Raw genomic sequence first — 19,680 nt, 5'->3', positions numbered from 1 at the left:
TATAGATACATAAATATATAGATATTTACAGGACCAGTATGGGAATTAGGGCTGAACAGTGTTACTGCATTACTGCAAGTGATGGAACAGAAGGAGCTGAAAGAAAGGAGGGACAAGGAAAAGGATGATACTGCTGCCCAAACTGTTTATCATGAAACCACTGCACTGTGCTCCAAAAATGCCTTCTCAGTTCCTGAATTAGGCTCTGATTCAAAAAGGCACTTAGATATATGATGTGGCCCATCTCTAATCAGGAAGGCATTTCACCACTTGTTTAACTCCATGCACGTTTAAGTATTTTATTAACTGGGTGTCAATGAGGAGGGATAATCCCTTGATTCAGGGTTGACTCAAATTATCATTGTCCAGTGACTCTGCCAGCAGTCGGAGCACTGTGAATACAAAGGCAGACAGCACAAAATCCTGCATAGCAGAGCCTGTGCAAAGTAGCAGTATTGCCACTGTCCTACAAATACCCATGAGGATTTTTTTCTGTCTGAGTAAAGTGGTTCAAAAGCTGGAATGCACTGCTGTCATTGCCACAGTGTGAAAACAAATAATCGCAGTGGCCCCAGCAGGTTTGCTGGAGACTCCAGTGACAGAATGAAGGGGGTGTAAGACCTGAGAGAAAAAACAACCCCCAAATAAACGAATTTTAAAAAATCTTAATTGCATATGGACTTTCTCACTCTGCTTCTGCCCTCAGGGAGAAGAGCCTAGCAGAGTGCATTACTTGTCTTTGCACCTCTTAAATGTTCCTGGTCAAGATAATTATCATTAGCCTGAACAGTGGTAGCGACCATCTCAGTTTTGCAACTTAGCAGAGGCTGGGGAAATGAGTCAGTGCCATTGATTAAAAACTGTGGCATTCATGGTTTGATGTCCTATTTCTGTGTCTCCTGTAGTGCCACTAGCTCTGCTTTAGAATAGGATGAAAGAAACTCAGTGTCTTACATTTCACTTGAAGATGAAAAGACTCAGAACAACTGTTTCAGTTCCCCTGAAATAACAGCCCATTTTATGGCAGTTTTCAGTTTCAATTACTGGCTGTAGCTATTTAAAGTATATACTTTTCTTAGAACAGCCATTGTAGTTGTATTGTTTTTTTCAAATTACTGTTTCTGCAAGACACGGCTATTGGACTTAGAGAGTGTAAGTGCTTGGTGTAAATGTATACATGTGATGTCAATACAGAAAATACTGCTACAGAGGCAACGTGAGCTCTCACAGATGTTTTCAGAATCACTGCTCTTTGTATACTGTTCTTCAGACATTTCCAAGAAACATACTAGTGTGAAGACCTGCTTCTGACACACCAATATAGCTGGTTTGGCTTGAGGGTACACAAAAGGTTAGAACATCTTCTTCATGTCTCCATCTTCTGTGTTGCCTGAGAGTAAGGGGTCTTCCCACAGCAATCCTTTATACTAACCAAATTAAGCCTACTAATGATTCTGCTGACATTGACATATTTTGCCTCATGTCTATGCCTGAATATGTGCTTCTTTTTATTATTTCATCTTTTCTTGCCTTTTCTTAGAGGCTTGATGTTTCATCTCCTCATTCACGTATGGCTGAAAATGGGCAGAGGGTTTAAAACAAATAAAGGGAAGAAGGTGATGGAAATGGGCAGAGTGTAAAAACAGCACTATCATCTATGTTATGTTTGTTTTACGTCAGGTGAAAATTAGGATGTATGTGTGCAAGTGACAGCTTTGTGTCACTTTAACATTTGGAGTTCCAGTGACAGGACCAGCACAGAAGCAAAATGATCTTTTCTCCTTGTGACATTTGAGCTGAGAAATGAGGTTCCTAGTAAGGCCTTTTGGAAGGACTCAAAGAATGCTGGCATCAGTCCAAGGGAGATGGATTATGGAAGGGAGATTGGCGAAACACTGAAAGGATGAATAAATGATTTTGTACCACGTGTGATGGCCCACTCTTCTCACACCGTGACTGCTGGCAGTGATGTCGCCCATTGGACCTGATCACTTGCTTTGGGTCACTCCTCCATCTTTATATAGTGCACTTATTTAATTTGAAGAAAGTGCAATCAATAAAAAGTGATCCTTTTATCTTCCTCATCAATCTCTTAATGAACATGCACTTTTTTTTTCTTCTTAGATTCTTGGTTACAATGCTTTAAATTCCTCAATGTATGGTAAAAAAAGGGGCGCAATCAAACTCATGATGGAGCAGTTGGTGCTGCAAGTTCCTGGTTGCTTCCTACTGAAGAATGGGCAAGTTCTTAAAGGAAAGTGGTCATCTTGGGAAGGTGGTGCAGATCACTTGTCCTGCATTGATGTATGGTCCTCTGAGTATTCTTTCTTTAGCTGTCATACAGGAGAGCCATGAATAACCACTTGTGAAGAGGTATTTTAATTTCCTAATGTCCCAGCAGTTTCAAGACAGTAGATAATTCTTAAGGAATCTTTTTGTGGACTAAAGGAGGTAGATAGTTGAAATCCAATGGCTTCCAGGAGAATGACTCACCAAGCCTATTTTCCAGAATTTTCAGCAGGTTTGGGTCTTAACATGGTATAACTGAAGGGTCAGCTGAGTTAAATGGTACTTGTGCTCTAGTTTGCAGGATGATGTTGGTTGTAATCACACATCTGTTCACATCTTTGTGACTGGCCAGAGAAAATGGTGCTCTGAATTTTCTTAATATGAAGTCCACCTCCTTTTTAGCACCTATAAAACTGGTATTTTTATCTCCTTGAGCCTTTTGGGAATGAAACTTTGCAAAAAAAAACCCCACTTGATTCTTTGCAAAAACACTCCGTGAAATAAAATTACAGTTTTCTAAGGCTCTTAGTTTCAACCTGTTATTTGGCAGGAGTCAAATCTCAGTCTAGATTAATTTCATTAGTGTAGACTCAAACTTCATTTTCCTGTAAGCCAAAGAGACCCAAGCTACGTGGGAATCAGGAATAAATCTTTGCACAAGAAGCTAACCTTATTGCAAACAGGAAAGTCATTTCCTTCCTTATCCTGCTGTATTTACCACCAATGGGCTACCCCTGTAAAACTTTGTTACCTGCAAGGTCATGCTCCCACATGATTTCTTCCAGAGCCTCCTTTCTAGGTAGCCAATTCCCAGCCACTCCTTCAGCCGGGGCAGAGTCCATGTTTAAGCGCAGCATGCCACTGCTAGCATGTCGCTACAGAAATGTAAAAAGCTCAAGCCTGCAGCTGCAGGATGAAGCTTTTATGCATTGCTTTGGGGGCAAGGGGAACACAAAGGACCCCCAAAGACAGCAAACTTTACCTTCAGTTAATACTTTTATCTTCAGACCGAAAATGAGAGACCATCATCAATCAGCTTTTACTGCAGCCTCGAGAGCAGACTCAGAAAGTAATGTGCTCACGTACCCACCCCGGCGCGGTAGCGAGCACGGGGTTTCATTTTGATCCAAAAGGTCCCGGGAGGAACCGGCCCGCGAGGTGTAGGATTGCGGCATGGCAGGCAGGCTGTGTTCTGGCCCTGGCTAGGGCCACCTGTGGAGCGGGGCCAGGGAAGCTGGCTGGCCGATGATTCAGCACCTCCTTTCGCCCTCCTTGGCGGGGAATAGCGGGAGCCGCCAGGCAGGCACCCCGAAGGCGGGGGCAGCGTCCCGGCTGCCGCTCCGCTCCTCTCGCCTCAGGCCCCCCAGCCCCCGCGGAGCTGTGGGGCTGGAGCAGCTCTGCAGGCTTCCCTGCGGAGGGCGGCAGGAGGAGGAGGAGGTCTGGGCAGAGCCGGCTGCGTGATGCTGAGGCAGGCAGGCTGCGCGCCAGGGCTGGAGGTGCGGCGGGGGAAGGGACCCGCAGCGGAGGAGGGCACTGCAGCCTGGCCGGGAGCCAGGGACCACGGGCACGCTGCGGCCGCGGAGCCGGCGGGGGTGTGCGGCTCTGCCTGCCTGCCTGCCTGCCTGCCGGGAGGAGCTGCTGCGGGCGGGCTGGGCCTGACGGTGGAGGAGAAAAAGGCACGGAGAGATGCTGTCCAGCCTCGGTTTAGCCAGCTGGGCTGGGGCAGGAGCCGTCTGGAAGAGCCCATTCCCGGTCCGTGCGAGCTGGCGGCCCCTGCGGCAACAGGCTGAGAAAGAGGGCGATGTCCCCACATGCAGAGGAACCCCTGAATGTGTCCCCCATGCAGGGGTTTGAGTGTTCGGTTTAACTTCGTGGCAGCCCTTGTAAGGAATGTGCAAGATCTCCACGTTCAGCACCGCACCAGGAAGATGTGAGCAAAGCAGGAACATGTTCTAAAGGAGAGCAGATGAGTGTAGATAGGATGGAGGGTCACGAAGATTACTGGAGATTGAATACAGGCAGTTTGCCAGGAAGACCAGTGAAGGAAAGATGTGAACACGACTGTGGATTAAACACAGGCTCAGAGAAGTGTCAGCAGGGAAAATTCTCTAACTTGAAATAGGAAGGTTGAAAAATCAGACATGGATAAAGAAGGAAAGTCATTTAAGTGCTCAGATGCTGTAGTATTTAATCTGTGCAATGAATAGAATACTCCCAGCTGGTTCTCAATTTGCACTCCACTTTGAAGAGTGATGCTGTAGCTTCACACCTGAGGAACAACTTGGGTGTGCAAAAGTATGTTTAGTTTTCCCAGATTTATCAGTTAATCAAAAAAAAGGTACATCCTTTCTCTAGAAACCATGCATACTTGTAGCCACAGACCACCACACCTGTCACAGCAATGCTGCTGTTTTGTTACACTTTCTGCAGAGGTTGTGTTGTTACTACTGTTTGAAATAGGTTTTGAGATACTCCAGAGAGGCTGTGCTGATGCAGGATATTACCAGTAAAAGAGAACATGTGCTTTGTAATAAGAGAAGCCATGTATGTAAATATGCAGTGCAAGCTGTTCATTCTGCCTGAGGTTGCTGATCACGTCATTAACCTAAGGACCAGACACTTCAGTGGTAATGTAGGCTAGATTGCAAGATGATTTATCTTTTTACATTCTTTCAGAGAGTGTTATCACTGGCTTTGCTTTAAGGTAAACGCTCCAAGCACTTGACTGTAGTAGTATTGTGATTACTTCAGCTGGCTACTACAACCTCAGAGGAAGCTTTGTGATCAGACATCCATCACTTAGTCCTTGAGATGACAGTCTGTAAAAACACTGTGGGATTCATTGAGATTTGATAAATCTTTTTCATGCAAATTTTACTAATGTTCCCATGGAAGGGAGGGGTGAGATGGGAGTGGAGTTGGAGGCAGTGAGAGCATGGATAGAGCCAGATGCCTCTTTTGACACTACCAGAAATACATAACTACAAAGAAATTTACCTTTCATGTGCCTAAATAAGACACCATCAAAAATTAGTGCAGAGCAATTTGTAGCACTTGATTCTTTGTTTCCTTATGCATCCTGCAGCCATTTATACTAAGAAGAAAGGTGGAGTCTCACCAGCAAAACTTCAAAGCAAATGTTTTCATTAAGTTCAAGGAACTGGAAATTGTGTTATAAGCCCCTTGCCTTTCTTTATCTTTCATCTTTATTGTTACACAGGTGTACTTTTCCGTGAGAGACAAGAGACTGGGAATAGATCTAGTCTTGCTTTCATTATGTTAACCGGACTGTTGATTGATTCCTGTATTATTACTGTTCTGGTGGAAATGGTAGTGCTATGTACTAGTAAAGGTGAAAAATGGCAGCCAAATTTAAAACAAAGTGTAAGCCTTTAATTAATACTAATAATAAATAATGAAATTGTTTATATTTTATTTTATTTTTTTAGTCTAAGGTGTGTGAGAATATATTCTAGCAACATGTGAGCTCTTGAAAAGTGCATTCAGGAATTGACTTTAGTGTGAAGTCTGGTGGGTTTTGGTATTGGAAAAGGGTTTGGAAATGAGGTTGGAAAATGGAATTTTTAAAAAAGCATTTTTAATAACTTGATCTGTTTCAATAACTTGAATGAAAATTTATCAGAGGTGGGAATGAATTGGGGTTTTTTATTTCCTCTGCTTGATCTAAGATGCATTCCAGCCTTATTCCCAGGAAACAAAACTTACTTGGAAGCTTGGAAAGAAAAGCTGTCTCTAGGTGTCAGGCAGGGAGAAACTGTTCTGGAAAGAGGTCTTCCCCCCGGGAGAGATCGAATATCAGACTAAGCGAGCCCAGTCCAACCCAGAGCTCCCACTGACACCCGGTCCTTGCCGGAGGACTTTGCCATCGATGGCCGCCGCCGCCTCTGGCCACGCTTTGCCTGGAGAGAGGGAGTGGGTGGGTGCGCAACTCCGGTCCGCTCCCTCCCTTTGATTTGATGGCCTTTATTCCTCCTAATTGGATAAAATAGGAAGTCACTGACAGTCCTGCGTTGCTGGGTGTACTGATTTCACTCAGAGCAGCCCTGCAGAGTGCGGGGGGTGGGGTAGGGGAGGAAGGAGCGAGTCTGTACATCAGGGAAACAGGCTGCGAGGGGGCTGGGGAAGCGGGGCGGGGGGGAACGGAGGAAAGTGAATGAGCGCTCAAGGAGGACAAAGAGGGAGGGGAGATAAAGGGAGTTACCACCGTCTTGGCATCGCTCTTGCTTTCAAACCTCTCTGTAATGATATTGTTTGCAGTGATGCTCAGACAGCGAGCACCTGCTGCTCTGTAATGATTCAGCCTCTTTCAGCCGCCGCTGTAACACGACAGGATGCTGCTGCTACTGTCACTTCTGCCGCTGCCGCTGTTGTTAGAGATTTTGCTTTTGCTCCTTCTACTGCATGACAATTGTTTTCCTCGTCTAAGCAGATACCAGCCTCAGATGCTCAAGGTGAGAGTCTTGCCTTTCGCTCTGGGCTACTGGTTTACTTAATCCGGTTAGTTTGTTCAGTGTTCGTGGTTTTCCTTATCTCATCACCCTCCTTCCCCCTGTTTTGTTTTGTTGTGCTTGCTTTTGGGGGAATGTTTCTTCCCCCTGCAGAAGAGCTGGAACTGCTTGAGAGGCGTTTAAGGAATTATAAAAGTGGCTAGCAAACAGGAGCTCAGTAATTGCAAAGCTATTCTCACTTCAGAGAAGCAGAGACAGTGACAGAGGGCTTGGGGGCACACAGGGACTGGGGGGATCTAATTTTTCCTGTGCATTCCTCCTCTCCCAGTTTGGATGATGTTCTTGAGCTTCGACCTTTTATTGACTCCCACTCTGTGACTTTTGCAGAGCACTGTGACTATTACTACCGTCTCTTTTTGTCTGTGTCTCACAGTAATGGACTGTGATAGAGTTAAGGCCTTTTGGAGGTGAGCTGTTTGAGAGCTGATGCTTAAACATGTCTGAAGTAGCTGCCGACACTTTCCCCAGCCCCTCAGCACAGCTGAGCCCTGATGTGTCCCTCAACGGGCTCCCGGATGAGGAGAACATGCCGGGGACCCAAAGAGAGGACAGGAGGGTCCAGGGGATAGCAGGCCTTGCCGCAACCTGCTGTGTGTGCCTGGAGGCAGAGCGACTGAAGGGCTGCCTCAACTCTGAAAAGATCTGCATCGCCCCTATCTTGGCTTGCCTGCTTAGCCTTTGCCTCTGCATTGCTGGCCTCAAGTGGGTCTTTGTGGACAAGATTTTTGAGTATGACTCTCCTACCCACCTTGACCCTGGGAGGATAGGACAAGACCCAAAGAGTGCTGTGGATCCTACAGCTCTGTCTGCCTGGGTGCCTTCGGAGGTGTATGCCTCACCCTTCCTCATACCTAGCCCCAAGAGCAAGGCTGAAGTGACAGTGCACAGTGACAGCTCACTCGTACCCTCCAAACCGTTCCTCCAGCCTTCTCTATATAACCGCATCCTAGATGTTGGGTTGTTGTCCTCTGCCGCGCCTTCGCTGTCACCACCCGCCCTGGAGCCTACCACAGCGTCTCAGGCACAAGCAACAGAAACCAATCTCCAAACTGCTCCAAAATTTTGTAAGTAAAAGCTATGTGTTTCTTTGGTTTTTCCCCTTCCACAAAAAAAAAGAAAAGAAAAGAAAAAAAAAAAAAAGAGAGAAAAAAAGGCACTCAACTGTTCTGGGACTATCTACAAGGAAGGCATGTGATTGACTTGCAAAGCTTAAGCGTGCTAAGACAGGTATAGTATGGTTTGCCTTCTGAGAACTGCATCTGGAGTCCTCAGAACTAAGTTCTGTATGCAGGACTTTATCTGGGATGTGTGTAAAGGGCTAGTACCACTGTTTTCTCTGCATCCACTTGTAGGGAAGTATGTGATTTGCTTCAAGGATTTATCTGATAGCTATACCACATGGTCTATTTTCCTTATAAATTGGCTTTGTCTCCTTGTTGGATCTTCCATGTGTGTTCTTTGCCTTGCCTGCAGAGCACTTCTGGTACATCCTTCCTGAAGTCTGTGGCTGGCAAATATCCCTATAATCCTCATTAAACTCTCAGAACAGTGAGAAAAAGTGACAGCAGGTTTGAAGAAGTTAGAAACTGGGAACTATTAACTTAGCATCTAGCTTATGATCTTTACCTTTCTCATAAGAGCAAAGCATACATTTCTCTGTGTCTTTCCCCATCTCTAGGAGCTGTTCTTTGTTTAACTTGTTTCTCATGTATTGCTTTACTGCCTTTTGTGGGGCATTTCAGGAAAGCATTCTTGCCGATGTAGAAAGAGTCAAATTAGTCTTTGCTTATCATGAAAACAAACAAAAAAAGGTATCTGCATTATTTTCTCAGTAGTTATCATAAAGTATCAAAAAATGCATTGCTGAAGTGTCATTTCTTTGACATTCATGATTTTAACCTATCAAATTCAAAGCAGATCAAGCCAGCAATTCCTGAGCTGTGTAAAGCTGTATAACTCTAGTAAAAGAGAAGGCAGCACTCTTCTGCTGAGAGCACAGGGCTCAGGTTTCCTGTGGAAAGCTGCAGTGATCGGAGTGAAAAATTGCATTTCTCACAAATTTCCTCGCAGAACCCCATGTCATTTATTCTCCATCATGCCTTCCCTATAATACTGCGGGTTGGCCACATTGAAGATGGCACACACTGGACCTCACCCTGGAGCTCTGAAGTCACCAGTAGTTCACTTCTACTTTTAGCTGCACTGGGGCTGGACTTAGTATAGATAGATATGCAGTTTTTGGATTAGATCTCACATTTTAGGCCAAACACCTTGCCAGTGAAAATGAGCATAACTACAGTGATTTCAGAGGAGGTCCTTTCAGCTGAGAGTCAATCTTGAACAGCAGCTCCAGAATCAATGAAAGAAAGTTCTGTTCCTGTAGAAACCCTGCTGCTTTTTGCTTAGATAGTGGGTGACAGCCATCCTTCAGATTAAAAGTAATTTGTCAGATGGAAACAGTCTATAGAGAAATACTGCTGTACCATTAAATGACAGGGGGCTTTGTCTGTGGTATTACTTGAATTAACCACCTTTGCAATTAAAATAGAACTATACTAAGTGAGCTTTTCTTTTAAATCTTGCTGATGCATAAAATCTTTTTTTTAGTGCAAATATTATGACATTAATTATATGACTTTTTAACACATTTTGCTTCATAAAATGACCAGAGACTGCTATTCAGTCATAATTGCCTCAAGAATCCCTCTTGAATTTCCACATATGTGGCAAAACTTTATCAGTAACATGCTTGCTAACTTCATCTCTGAAGTAAAGGAAGAGGCAGAGGGTCAAAGAAAAGATTCTTTGGAGCTGTCACTGACAAAAAGCCATTGTCTGCATTCAGATCTGCTCACATCTGGGAAATGAATGGTGGTCCAGAAGTTAGGTGGTTGAGTTGACAGGGTTTTTTTTAATTTTGATTTGGGGGTTTTGTGTGTGTAGGAGTTTTTGGGTTTGGGGTTTTTTGTTTATTTTTACCTTATTTTTTTAAAGATAAACGTGTTTAAAAGCATTGTAGACTTTCATAGATACAGACTGAAAGGAGAGGGAGAACTGATAGATCAAGTTTGGTTTGCTCTGGGGGAGAATGCTGTGTAGACAGAATTTATTCTAACTGTGGCACATAATTCTGACTATGGCAAGCGTCTCTGATTCTCTGCAAAGAACAATAAGAAAATCTAGCTGAAAAATACACTGCAGAAGGTCTGCCTAAGAATTCCAAGAGGCATGAAAAGAACTTTTTTGGACAGCTCTTAAAGCACTGTCTTGGGGTTTTTGAAACAGCTGCATTTCAAACACATCATTGTGTTTTATGTAGAGCAAGATTTGTTGGAGTGGTTGACAGATTGCATCAGTGCTAACTTTTTTTTTTTTTAATGCCTTTGACTGCTATAAAATTCTCAGTGACATGGCTTGAAAAGTAGCATCTGCAAATTGGATTGTCCCTTCTTTTGCCTTTCAATGTCCTTTTTTACTTTTCAGGCAGAGTGAGGTAACATGTCCCCGGAAAGTCCTTTGTGTGCTGAAATTTTTTTTCCAGTGCAGAAATAAAATATAGAAATAAAAATAGAATTAAATAATAAAGAAAAATTTCACATTTCATATTCTGTGCTTGATGTACTGTTTCTGAACCTATCCCTTCCATGAGTTTCCAAATCCTTTTCTCTTCTCTTTTCTGTCTTACTCAGCATATTCCCCCTTAAAGCTATATCCTTCAAGGTGATAGTCTGCAGAGGGCTAATTGATTCTTCTTTCTCCTGGAGCCTGGAAGAGAAAGCAGAAGAGAGACAATCCTGATAATTGTGTCTGGTGTATTAGATTCAAGACTGGTCTTGCTCCTTTTGTTATTCTCTGCCCTTTATCAGAATCTATATCTATGCCTTTTATACAGAAATATTTCTTTCTGTTTAGCTTACCTTTTGTATTTTAATATAACTTTTCCTTTGCTGAAAGAGGAAGGAAAGGTGAATGTTTTAAAGCTTTCCCATATTTAGGGAGCTTGTCAATCTTAGCATAATTACACCAGAGAGGATATTATTACAAGCAGGATATAATAATACATCCTAACCTACAATCTCACTCCCTCTGAGAAGACATGCAGATTGTAATAATGCTAACTCAGTTCAGGAGCTAAATTTCACTTCTTCTATCACTATCATCTTTAAATACAATTTCACCCTTTATCCAGGCTGGTTAGAGATTCAGCTCTGTAGTACTGCAAAATCTGTGTTTCTGTAATAATAGCTTTTATATATCAGCAAACCAACCATACCCCTCTTTAAAGGTCTTCCTACAGCCTCCTCTTTCCACTTAAGAAGATTTCTCCACAAAACACCCAGAAAGGCCCATGTGGAGCTTGCCTTTCTGGCGTGGCAGCTCTGCCAAAGCAGTGCAGCACTCCTGTGCTTTGGTTCAGAGTGCTGCAGGGCTTGGCAGGCCAGCCCAAGCAGGCCTTGGCTTTGGGACCACAACTCTGATGACTTTGTGAAGTGCCACTGGGCACACAAGAGACGGGGCAGGAGACAGACCACAACATGTTTTTTATGGTGTGGAGCAGAGCTAAAGGCCCATCAGAGAGCAGGGGCTGGAGGATGCACGTGCCCCGTGGCACATCCACACAGCCTCTGCATCCATTTCACTTTTGGCTTCCCTGGCCAGCTCAGGTACCATTCGCTGAGGGGCCAGCTGCACACATGCCATGCTGGTGGCCAGCAGATGATCAACAGGTGTGTCTTCATCTCCCTACAGCAATGGACCTGTGCCTGTCCCTTGGGAGGCAAGCAGAACTCCTTTTCATCTCACTTGTGCTGGCCCTCACCTAGAAAATGTGGCCAAGTGGAAAAAGGGTTCTACATTACTGTCAGCCACCTCTGACTGGGACAACTCCCCTCGCCGGTTTCTGATTTCTGCTTCCATTTCAGGTGCGCTGGCTCAGTGTTAGCAGAGGATGCTGTTTCCTCATCCTCAGTGGAAAAAAGTTTAAAATTGCTTCTGAGGCCTGGTAGTGGCTGTCTACCTTGGAAATGGTCTCAGTTCCCCTCCTACTTTGACAAGCTCTACTCCAAGAGTAACAAGTTCCCTAATTATGGCAATGCTTTAAAGCATTCACTTTTCCTTTCTCTTTCAGCAAGAGAAAAATAATATTAAAATACAAAAAGTAAGTCAAAAGTAAAGGAATATTTCTGTATTGATAAAGGCATGGTGTAATAAAAGGAGCGAGACCAGTCTTGTGTTGAGGCACAATGCCTAAATTTCTTACGTCTTTTTAGAGATATAGATGGGGAAAATTGCATACAAATTGTATTGTACCTTATATCATACCATAAATATTCCTTACATTTTTTTCCCCACCTCTTTCACTTCCACTCATTCTTTCTCAGCTCTGCATTTGATGTTGTTTCACCTGTTTACAATGATTTGGGAAGGTCTATATTTAAGCTTGATGGCAGTCTAGAGGGAGCCTCTCCGTCCACTTAAAGGTGCTGCAGCCCTCTAACTTCAATTTAAGGACAGAGGGTTTGTTCATAGCATCTTCATGCAATTTTTGTTCTTATTCTTGAAAGAGTCTAATTCTGACCCATGCAGAAATATGTGTGTTGAAATACCCATGTGTTTCAAATCCCTACCACAACACCATAGGGTTGAGTCCATGCTTGGCAGCTTCTGAGCATGTCAAGGTCAGGGATGTCTCAGAGAGCTGCAGGGGACTGTACTTAGGGGAGGGGAAAGGAGATAATACAGTACAGGCTCTACTTCAGCCTTTTCTGTGCTCACTGTTGCTCTACAGGGCAGTGCCACAGGAGAGAATGATTTTCCCCAAAACTTGAAGATGCAAGAGGAGAGCAACTTAAAGCTCATGCTGGTCCATTTCTGTCACAGTACTGGATCTGATTAGCTTCAGATACCTGACTTAAGTGCCTGCATTAGGAAGCTAGTTAGCCTTCAGCTGCATATCCAGCATTAAGGGAGAGACTTTCCCCAGGCGATTCCCAGAGTGACTCTAACAGGAGTCACTCTCTTTCCACGGGAGTCTACAGGGAGACTACCCTTGCAATTCAGTTTCTAAGTTAAATATCTACTACTCAATATGAGGAGTCATTTTGAAAGCCATGACTTTCCTTTTATGTGTCCTGTGAATTAACAACATCTTGTCATAGGGAAGCTACAAATAACCTCGGTTAAGATACCAGACAAGTTTTGAGCCTAAATCAGGAGTGTAGTAAAGGATGCTGATCTCAGTAGGCCCAGGAGACACAACTGGGCCTCCATTAACAAGCAGCAATAAAGCAAGTGCCACTGTACTGAGGCAGCCAGTCTGTATTGCTCTGCTGTTCCAAAGGTCACGACGGCTCCTAGAGGTATATCCTTGTGACAGGAGCACTCAGGGGGACTGATGGGGTGAGATGCATAAGATGCAGCAATTTTTAGGAAGTTCATGTCCATTAAGCCTTCTAAAGCGATAACTGAGACTTTCCTCCCCAGTCTGGTTAGTTCACACTGTCTTTAAAATGTCCTCAGCAAGCACAGTTTGCTCAGACAAATTTGTTGTTTTGTTTCTTTCAGTATCTCTACCATTCCCCTTTTTAGCTTTCATTGATTGCATGAAAACAGTTCTTCTATTTAATATGCAGCAAACTGTAAGGATTGGTCCTGTGTTTCCTTCTCTTGGACAAGCACCCCAAATTCATGGCTTTCAAATTTTCCTTATGGGTGTGGTTTTCCTTTCATGCACTATTCATCATACACAGAACATGGTGGAGAAAAAGCAGTATTTCCTGGAGTGTTTTTTCTTAATAACAGTCTGAATTTCTCAGTACAAAACAGTGGTCTGCACTCGTATTTCTTTTCTAAAGCTTCATTTTGCTTTGTAAACTTCCCTGAGAGTAAGTAATGTATTTGTGCTACATGGAGCCATTTGAATGTTCTCCCTCCTCATCTATATACAGATGCATATGTGAGTATAGAGAATAGCATAGATATACAAAGTATATGGCCATTATTTCTTTATTTAAAAATGACATCTGTGACTGTTCTGCATCAAAAGTTTCTAAGCAAAACTGATTAATAATTGATGTAATTACAAAATTAAAGGTTTGGATTTCCACTGCAGAGGACTAAAATTATCCTCATTCCCTATCTGTTGTATTTTTTGCACTAATTGTACTGTTTGATTTCCTGTTAATGCACTGCAAATAAAGCACACAGCAGCCTACCTCAGATATGCTGTGCCTAACTTCTGGTTACAGAGAAACCTTGGGGAACTTTCTCTGCACCAGATGAGAAAGCACAGTTTGGCTTGCTGGAGGCTAAGTAGCAGGTTAATTGTGGTGCAGAGCTGGGATGATATAAATGAGCATTTTCATCATTTGCAGTCTTGCTAATGGAAGTGCAATAGATTTGCTGCAGAAATCCAACTCAGAATCAATAGCAATGCAATGAGGCAGCTGGTTCAGGGAGAGCACATGTGATGCCAATCTGCTGCAGACAGTACCTGGGCAGAGATTGTGCTGTCTCTCTTTCAGGAAAGGAGAGACAGACCTGAAAAATGCCATGGCAGGTGGTAAAAGAATTTTCAAAAGATAATGCCTGTTTCACCTAGGGCCGGAATTAGGAGAACATACTTTCTCTGACTAAGGGAAGAGAATTGTTTTCTTTGAGGGATTCAGATCTGTTTGGACTGAAAGCTGGGTTACTGAAACAGTACTAAGCTAAGCAACAACAGGAGTCTTTGTGTTTCAGGGCACGTTCAAGCCACATAAAATCAAGGACTGAATCATGGTGTGTAGTTTGGAGATGGATAGGTAGGTTTAGAGTATCTTCTAACAAAGGCTTCTGCCCTCTCATTCCCCAGGCAGACCACAGAGAGGAGCAGGCCCTGTCTTTTGTGGACTGTTTTATATTAGGCACACTGGCTATCTTTACAGTTTACTTTGAAAGGAGACCAGTTTCCTGGAGAGTGAGCACTGTGAATCACATCTTGATCTTTCACTTTAAAACATTTTGTGAAGTACCAGACACAGTAGGAGGTATGCATGAAACTCAGGAGCTGGAGCACGACCATTGTTTGGAAGTTAGGGAGCAGCAAGGGAGAAATGCATTCTTTTGAGGTAATGTGAGCTCTGCTTATTTACACCCTGACCTGTCTCATCTTTTTCCCCCATCCACAGTAGAGTCTTAGTCACTGAGACAAAAGAAGAGATTTTAGCTGAAGGAAGAATGTGCAGGAACAAATTCAGTGGGACATGGCTGGTCATCACTCAAGGCTTCCCTAAGTTAACCAGAGGCAAGGTCCATTCAGTTCTGGACAATATCAGTAGTATTGCAGCACCCATCTATTATATTTGGTCGTGTATTGTTTGGCTATAAAAGCCTTATTTCAACATATATCTTCTTGCAAGAGTATATTCAGCTTTTTCACATATACTTTCCCTACCCCCTCCCCCACTTTTTTGTATGTCTGGTTCATCCTGGAATTTGCTGGCAGTGCATTCTCATAACTCAGACAGCTTTTTATTTTGGCAATGAATATCGTCTCAGTTTTTGAGATGAAAGGAAATCAATACTGGGTTGGTAGTCACGTGGCACTGGGGGGGAGTATATGAAGCTATGATCTTAAGCATGATTTGTGACATAGTTCAGTATTTCTGTGGAATTCCTGAAAGATGTTTGAATATTACAATTTTTAACAGTCAATTAATGCATGTGATTAGACAGATCAAAGTAGAAAAAAAGGAGTATCAAGCTCATTCAAAAGTCTTTCTCTTATGCAAAAAAAAAAAAAATCTCTGAGCTCATAGAAGATTACTTGAATCTTCTAATGAGGTAAGTGGAAGCTAGGGTAAGGCTACTGGAACAGCATCTTGAGAAGATAAACTTGGGCTTTTCCCTCTATTAAATTAACCTGGATAATTAATTTAGTATTTCAGCTTGAATTAAATGGCCTGAATTTTCACTGGTATAAAGGTTCTCAGGTCTGTAGCCCTGTAAGACCTATCAGAGCGCTGGAATGCAGATGACACAGTGTCATCCCTACTAAGGTTTCTTCCAATTGTGGTGTGAAGCTTGAGAGCAAGACATTGACTGCCTTTTCCTTTTTTCTAGCATCTCTTAAATAAAACCACCTACTCTGACTTGGAAAATACGTGTTTGTATTGTGGCCACTCATTCATTTACGTCTTTCTCTCCTAGATTAAAAAGTTCTTCTGTGCCATGAAGGTCCATATACACTGTAACCAGCTCAGCATTACATAAGCCTTTTTGATAGGGTAGGTAGGCTGAACTGTACAATTCACCCCATGGAGGAAGTTGTTTTCAGCCCTTGAATTATTTCATTGCTTGTCACGCTTTCTTATTTTTCAGATAAATAGAGCCATAATTTTGATGGTACTTAGACGTGGACCAGTCCAGAATCCCAGCAAAAGACAACAAAACTTACTTATTGCCCTGATCCATGTTTAGAAGTACTCAAGATGCATAAAGTAGTATCAGTGGCTTTTTAATATTTTAAAAGTAAATCAGTAATAATGTCCAGTCAGAGTAGAAGACCAATGACTCACACATGCAAAGACCCTCACCAACCTGCTTCTTTAACTCCCAGGGTTACATACTGCTTCTCACTGGGGTGGAACTATAATCCTTTGGGCCAGTCAAGGGAAGAAAAGACAAATATTGCCCAGCCATGGCAGCGCTGTGTGCATTTTAGGAGGAGTTTCAGCTCCCTCATTCCCCATCTGTTTCTGTCCTACTCCAAGCAATGCCTTCAGCAAGTCTTCCTGGGTGAACAGGAAGCCAGTTCAGTGATTTGAACTGTGCAGAGTTCCTCTTATATACTTGAATTCTGCTCATGCTTTCAGAGATTTCATCCTCCATGCCACACTGACACTTCTCCCACTGTTGGCCCAAGGACCATTTCATCACTTTACCCTTCATTTAATTTATTATCCATAACTTTGCCCTTCATTGAGTTTATTACTAAAACTTCTCCAACATTTAGCTGTTCCTTCCAAAAGTGGAAACTGTCCTACTGCATGGATTAGTGGAATGGAAAGAATTTGGTGCTTGCATTGCTCCTGCCTTCTGTGTTTAAAGATACTTTGCCTATGGATTCTTTTGCATTTCTGTCCTACAGTGGATATGCTGAATGGACTTAACCTGGCAGGGTTTCATTATGCCTGAGCATCTTTTATATACAGGACATGAGAATAATGGGGGATACCCAGAAAGTCACAATAGCTAATAATGTCAAGATATCTGGGATTTTTAAGACATTTTTATAATTTCAAAATAGCTTTTCTTGGGCTGTGGGTGTGCTCAGCAGGACAGTTAGCAGTGTGACAGAAATAATGCCTTAGCAAGGGAAATTAAGTGTATCAGAGTGAAAGGGACAAGTATAGGGGAATGAAAGAATGATCATTTATCTGTTTGGCCTGAGTTGATCAGGGAACTACTCACTGTGTATTTTGTTACAGTTTTAGGAATTAAGGAGTATGGGATCAAAAGAAAGACAAAAGGCTTCCTGCTGTGTTGGTACAGGATCTTGGAGAGGCTCGAGCTCTTACTTGCAAGAGCAGAACATAATTAAGTAGGCAGGAAAGCACCAGGGAACTGCAAAGAATTGATTATAGCTGTCAAGCACCATATAAGATTATATATATATATAATCTTATATATATTTATTTATAAAAATAATCTTTTTTATATATATATTTATATATGTAAGGAGAGCAGGAAAGGTCTGATATTTTCTTGACTGGATAAAAGCAGGCAGAATGTGTTCTCCAGTGCCACAGATGTTTACAGTCTGCATGGCACTTGCAGCAGATCCCAAAGCAGCTTTTCCCCCTGCTGAGGATCTGAACTAGGAATGCAATCATTCCCTCTGTCCATCGTGCATTTCTAAGGGCTCCTCCATAGGGCAGATCATCTTGTCATCTGGCCATGCTGAGTGCATACTTTTTGTTGATGCAGAGATGCAATGAATTGCCCTTCACACCCTGCTTTCTCTATCCACCCCAGTGGCTGGAGTTGCTCTGCTTGTCCTGCAGACACTGCAAAGTGTCTCTCTGTTACTGAATTCCCTCCAATCACTTTGTTCAAAACCCCTCAGTGCAGCCCAGCCTTTGCCTCATGGAGGTTAGTCAGTTTATCCTTCTTTTTGAGGTGTTGATTTAGTATAATGTTAACAGATTTTGAATGTCATCATTAACAATCTTGCAAATACCTCCAGCTACATAATTTTTGGGACATACAAGTGTGAATGCATTCTCTTTGTGAGCAAAGAAAGGCTGTGTTTCTGGATGAAAAGGCCAATGAATGCATTAGAACCTTTGATTCAAAATTAGTTAACAAAAACAGAAAGGCACCTTAAAATTCTCCTTTTGGTTTATAAAATAGCATCTGGCCAGTAAAGCCATCAAAATGGGATTTCAACATGTGAATGTTTAAGAACATGGCTAGCAAGCTTTCTGTTGTTTGCTATCTCTGAGCATTTGAATTTGCCGTACTGTAGAGATTAATAGATGCCTCTCATATAAGTAGCTTTTCAAGCAACCCTGTAATTTTCCTAATTGTTGCTAAGTAGATTGCTTAATGTGTGCAGATTTTCCTTCTCCAAATTTGGAGGAAGGATTAAAAAGATGTGTTCTGTAAGTGTATTCAGATAACTGCTACAAGCCCAGGAAGCAGATTTGCTAGCTGTGAATCAGAGGAAGTACCAGTTCACAAAAGCCACTTAGCTGGGCAGAAGCTGGCAGGGGAGGGGGCTGAAGACAAAGAAAACAGAAAAATATTCTGATGTTTCCTGAACAGGGACTGAGATCCACAGAGTATTGTATGTCAATGTGCCAGGATTCAAAGAAGTTTAAATTTACTTGTCCCTAACACACCTAGCAGCTTCCCCAAGTTGCAGAATAATATGTGGCTATGCTTTGCTTTTGCAGATTATCTGTAATGTCTTCTCAGAGGTGTTACTGGTACTTTCAGGTTGCTAATACACATTGATTTTTAACAAATGAGTATACCAGTACTACTTTCTGATGTTAACTTACATTTAAGTAATATTTTATTTTTTTACACAATAACTCTGTTTTACAAATTATGATGACATAATGGCAATTTTTTGTGATAATTAATCAAAAATGATGACTTAGAAGAAATTCGGATACAGTGTTCAAAAAGCACTATTGGCAAATGTTGGTTAAGTCACGTAAATACTGCCCCTTCAAAGGAAACCTTAAAAATATCACTCAATAGAGAAAAATCAGACAACTTGATCAGGACTTCTGTGTAATTACAGGTCACATAAGACAAAATTTGGATTGTTCAGATCTGTGAGGGAAATCTGCATCATGCAAGACTGAGCTGAAAATAGACTTTCCAAGCTGAAAATTAACCACAGTTCTTCTAAGGATAAACATGTTAAACTGCAGAAATTTTTCCTTTGGGGGTTAACTAACCTACATCAACCACAGTAATGTCACCAATTGTACCACAGTACCTTGCTACCCTAAGGTGATTGTTTCATATCCCAGTCTCATCAAGAGAAAAGCTTTAGCAAATTCTGGTCACTTTGGGTCAGTGAAGATTTTTTCTTGATTACAACAATTACTTGAAACAACTTCTTATCTGCACACTGACTCTAGTTTTCCCTGAAAACTAGTGGGCAGTTCAGCTACACTGATCTTTGTTTTACCTTGTGCTGAATTCAGGATGGGAAGTGGTCTCTACTTTTCCAGTTGCAGCTCAACCTCTCATGGCTTAAATGTAAAAAATAAAAGAAATGTTGGGATGATCATCTGAAACCTTGGAACGATCCTTCAAAATCTAACACTTAATCCGCTTTAAATTCTGCTTATTTAAAAAG

The 19,680-nt window shown here is 42.3% G+C and overlaps 2 protein-coding genes across 8 annotated transcripts in view; both read left to right on the top strand.

The window, feature by feature from the left end:
- The window catches only part of NRG1 (neuregulin 1), a 287,293-nt gene that overhangs the window by 179,742 nt on the left and 87,871 nt on the right, over positions 1–19,680 (top strand). For 2 of the 7 annotated variants that reach the window (XM_014259644.2, XM_014259643.2), the window contains exon 1: positions 7,255–7,882. The exons of the other annotated variants lie outside the window; for them this stretch is intronic. In XM_014259644.2, the coding sequence (XP_014115119.2) occupies positions 7,255–7,882 (628 nt within the window). Of the gene's footprint in view, positions 1–7,254; positions 7,883–19,680 lie in introns of those variants that run through there. 7 annotated transcript variants of the gene reach the window in all.
- On the top strand, positions 6,642–6,803 carry LOC148184484 (uncharacterized). Its single transcript, XM_088054570.1, has one exon. The coding sequence runs from the start codon at positions 6,642–6,644 to the stop codon at positions 6,801–6,803; it is 162 nt and encodes a 53-aa protein (XP_087910696.1).

The sequence above is a fragment of the Pseudopodoces humilis genome, chromosome 4 (assembly GCF_049639895.1).
Source record: "Pseudopodoces humilis isolate 2021_Gansu_Grassland_sample_001 chromosome 4, ASM4963989v1, whole genome shotgun sequence".
NCBI lineage: Eukaryota > Metazoa > Chordata > Aves > Passeriformes > Paridae > Pseudopodoces > Pseudopodoces humilis.
The sequence above is the reverse complement of the archived record's forward strand: the minus strand, read 5'-3'. Positions and strand labels throughout refer to the sequence as shown.

Excerpts from the sequence above, each read along its gene's own strand:
- LOC148184484 (XM_088054570.1), top strand. The coding sequence starts at position 6,642 with ATGCTGCTGCTACTGTCACTTCTGCCGCTGCCGCTGTTGTTAGAGATT.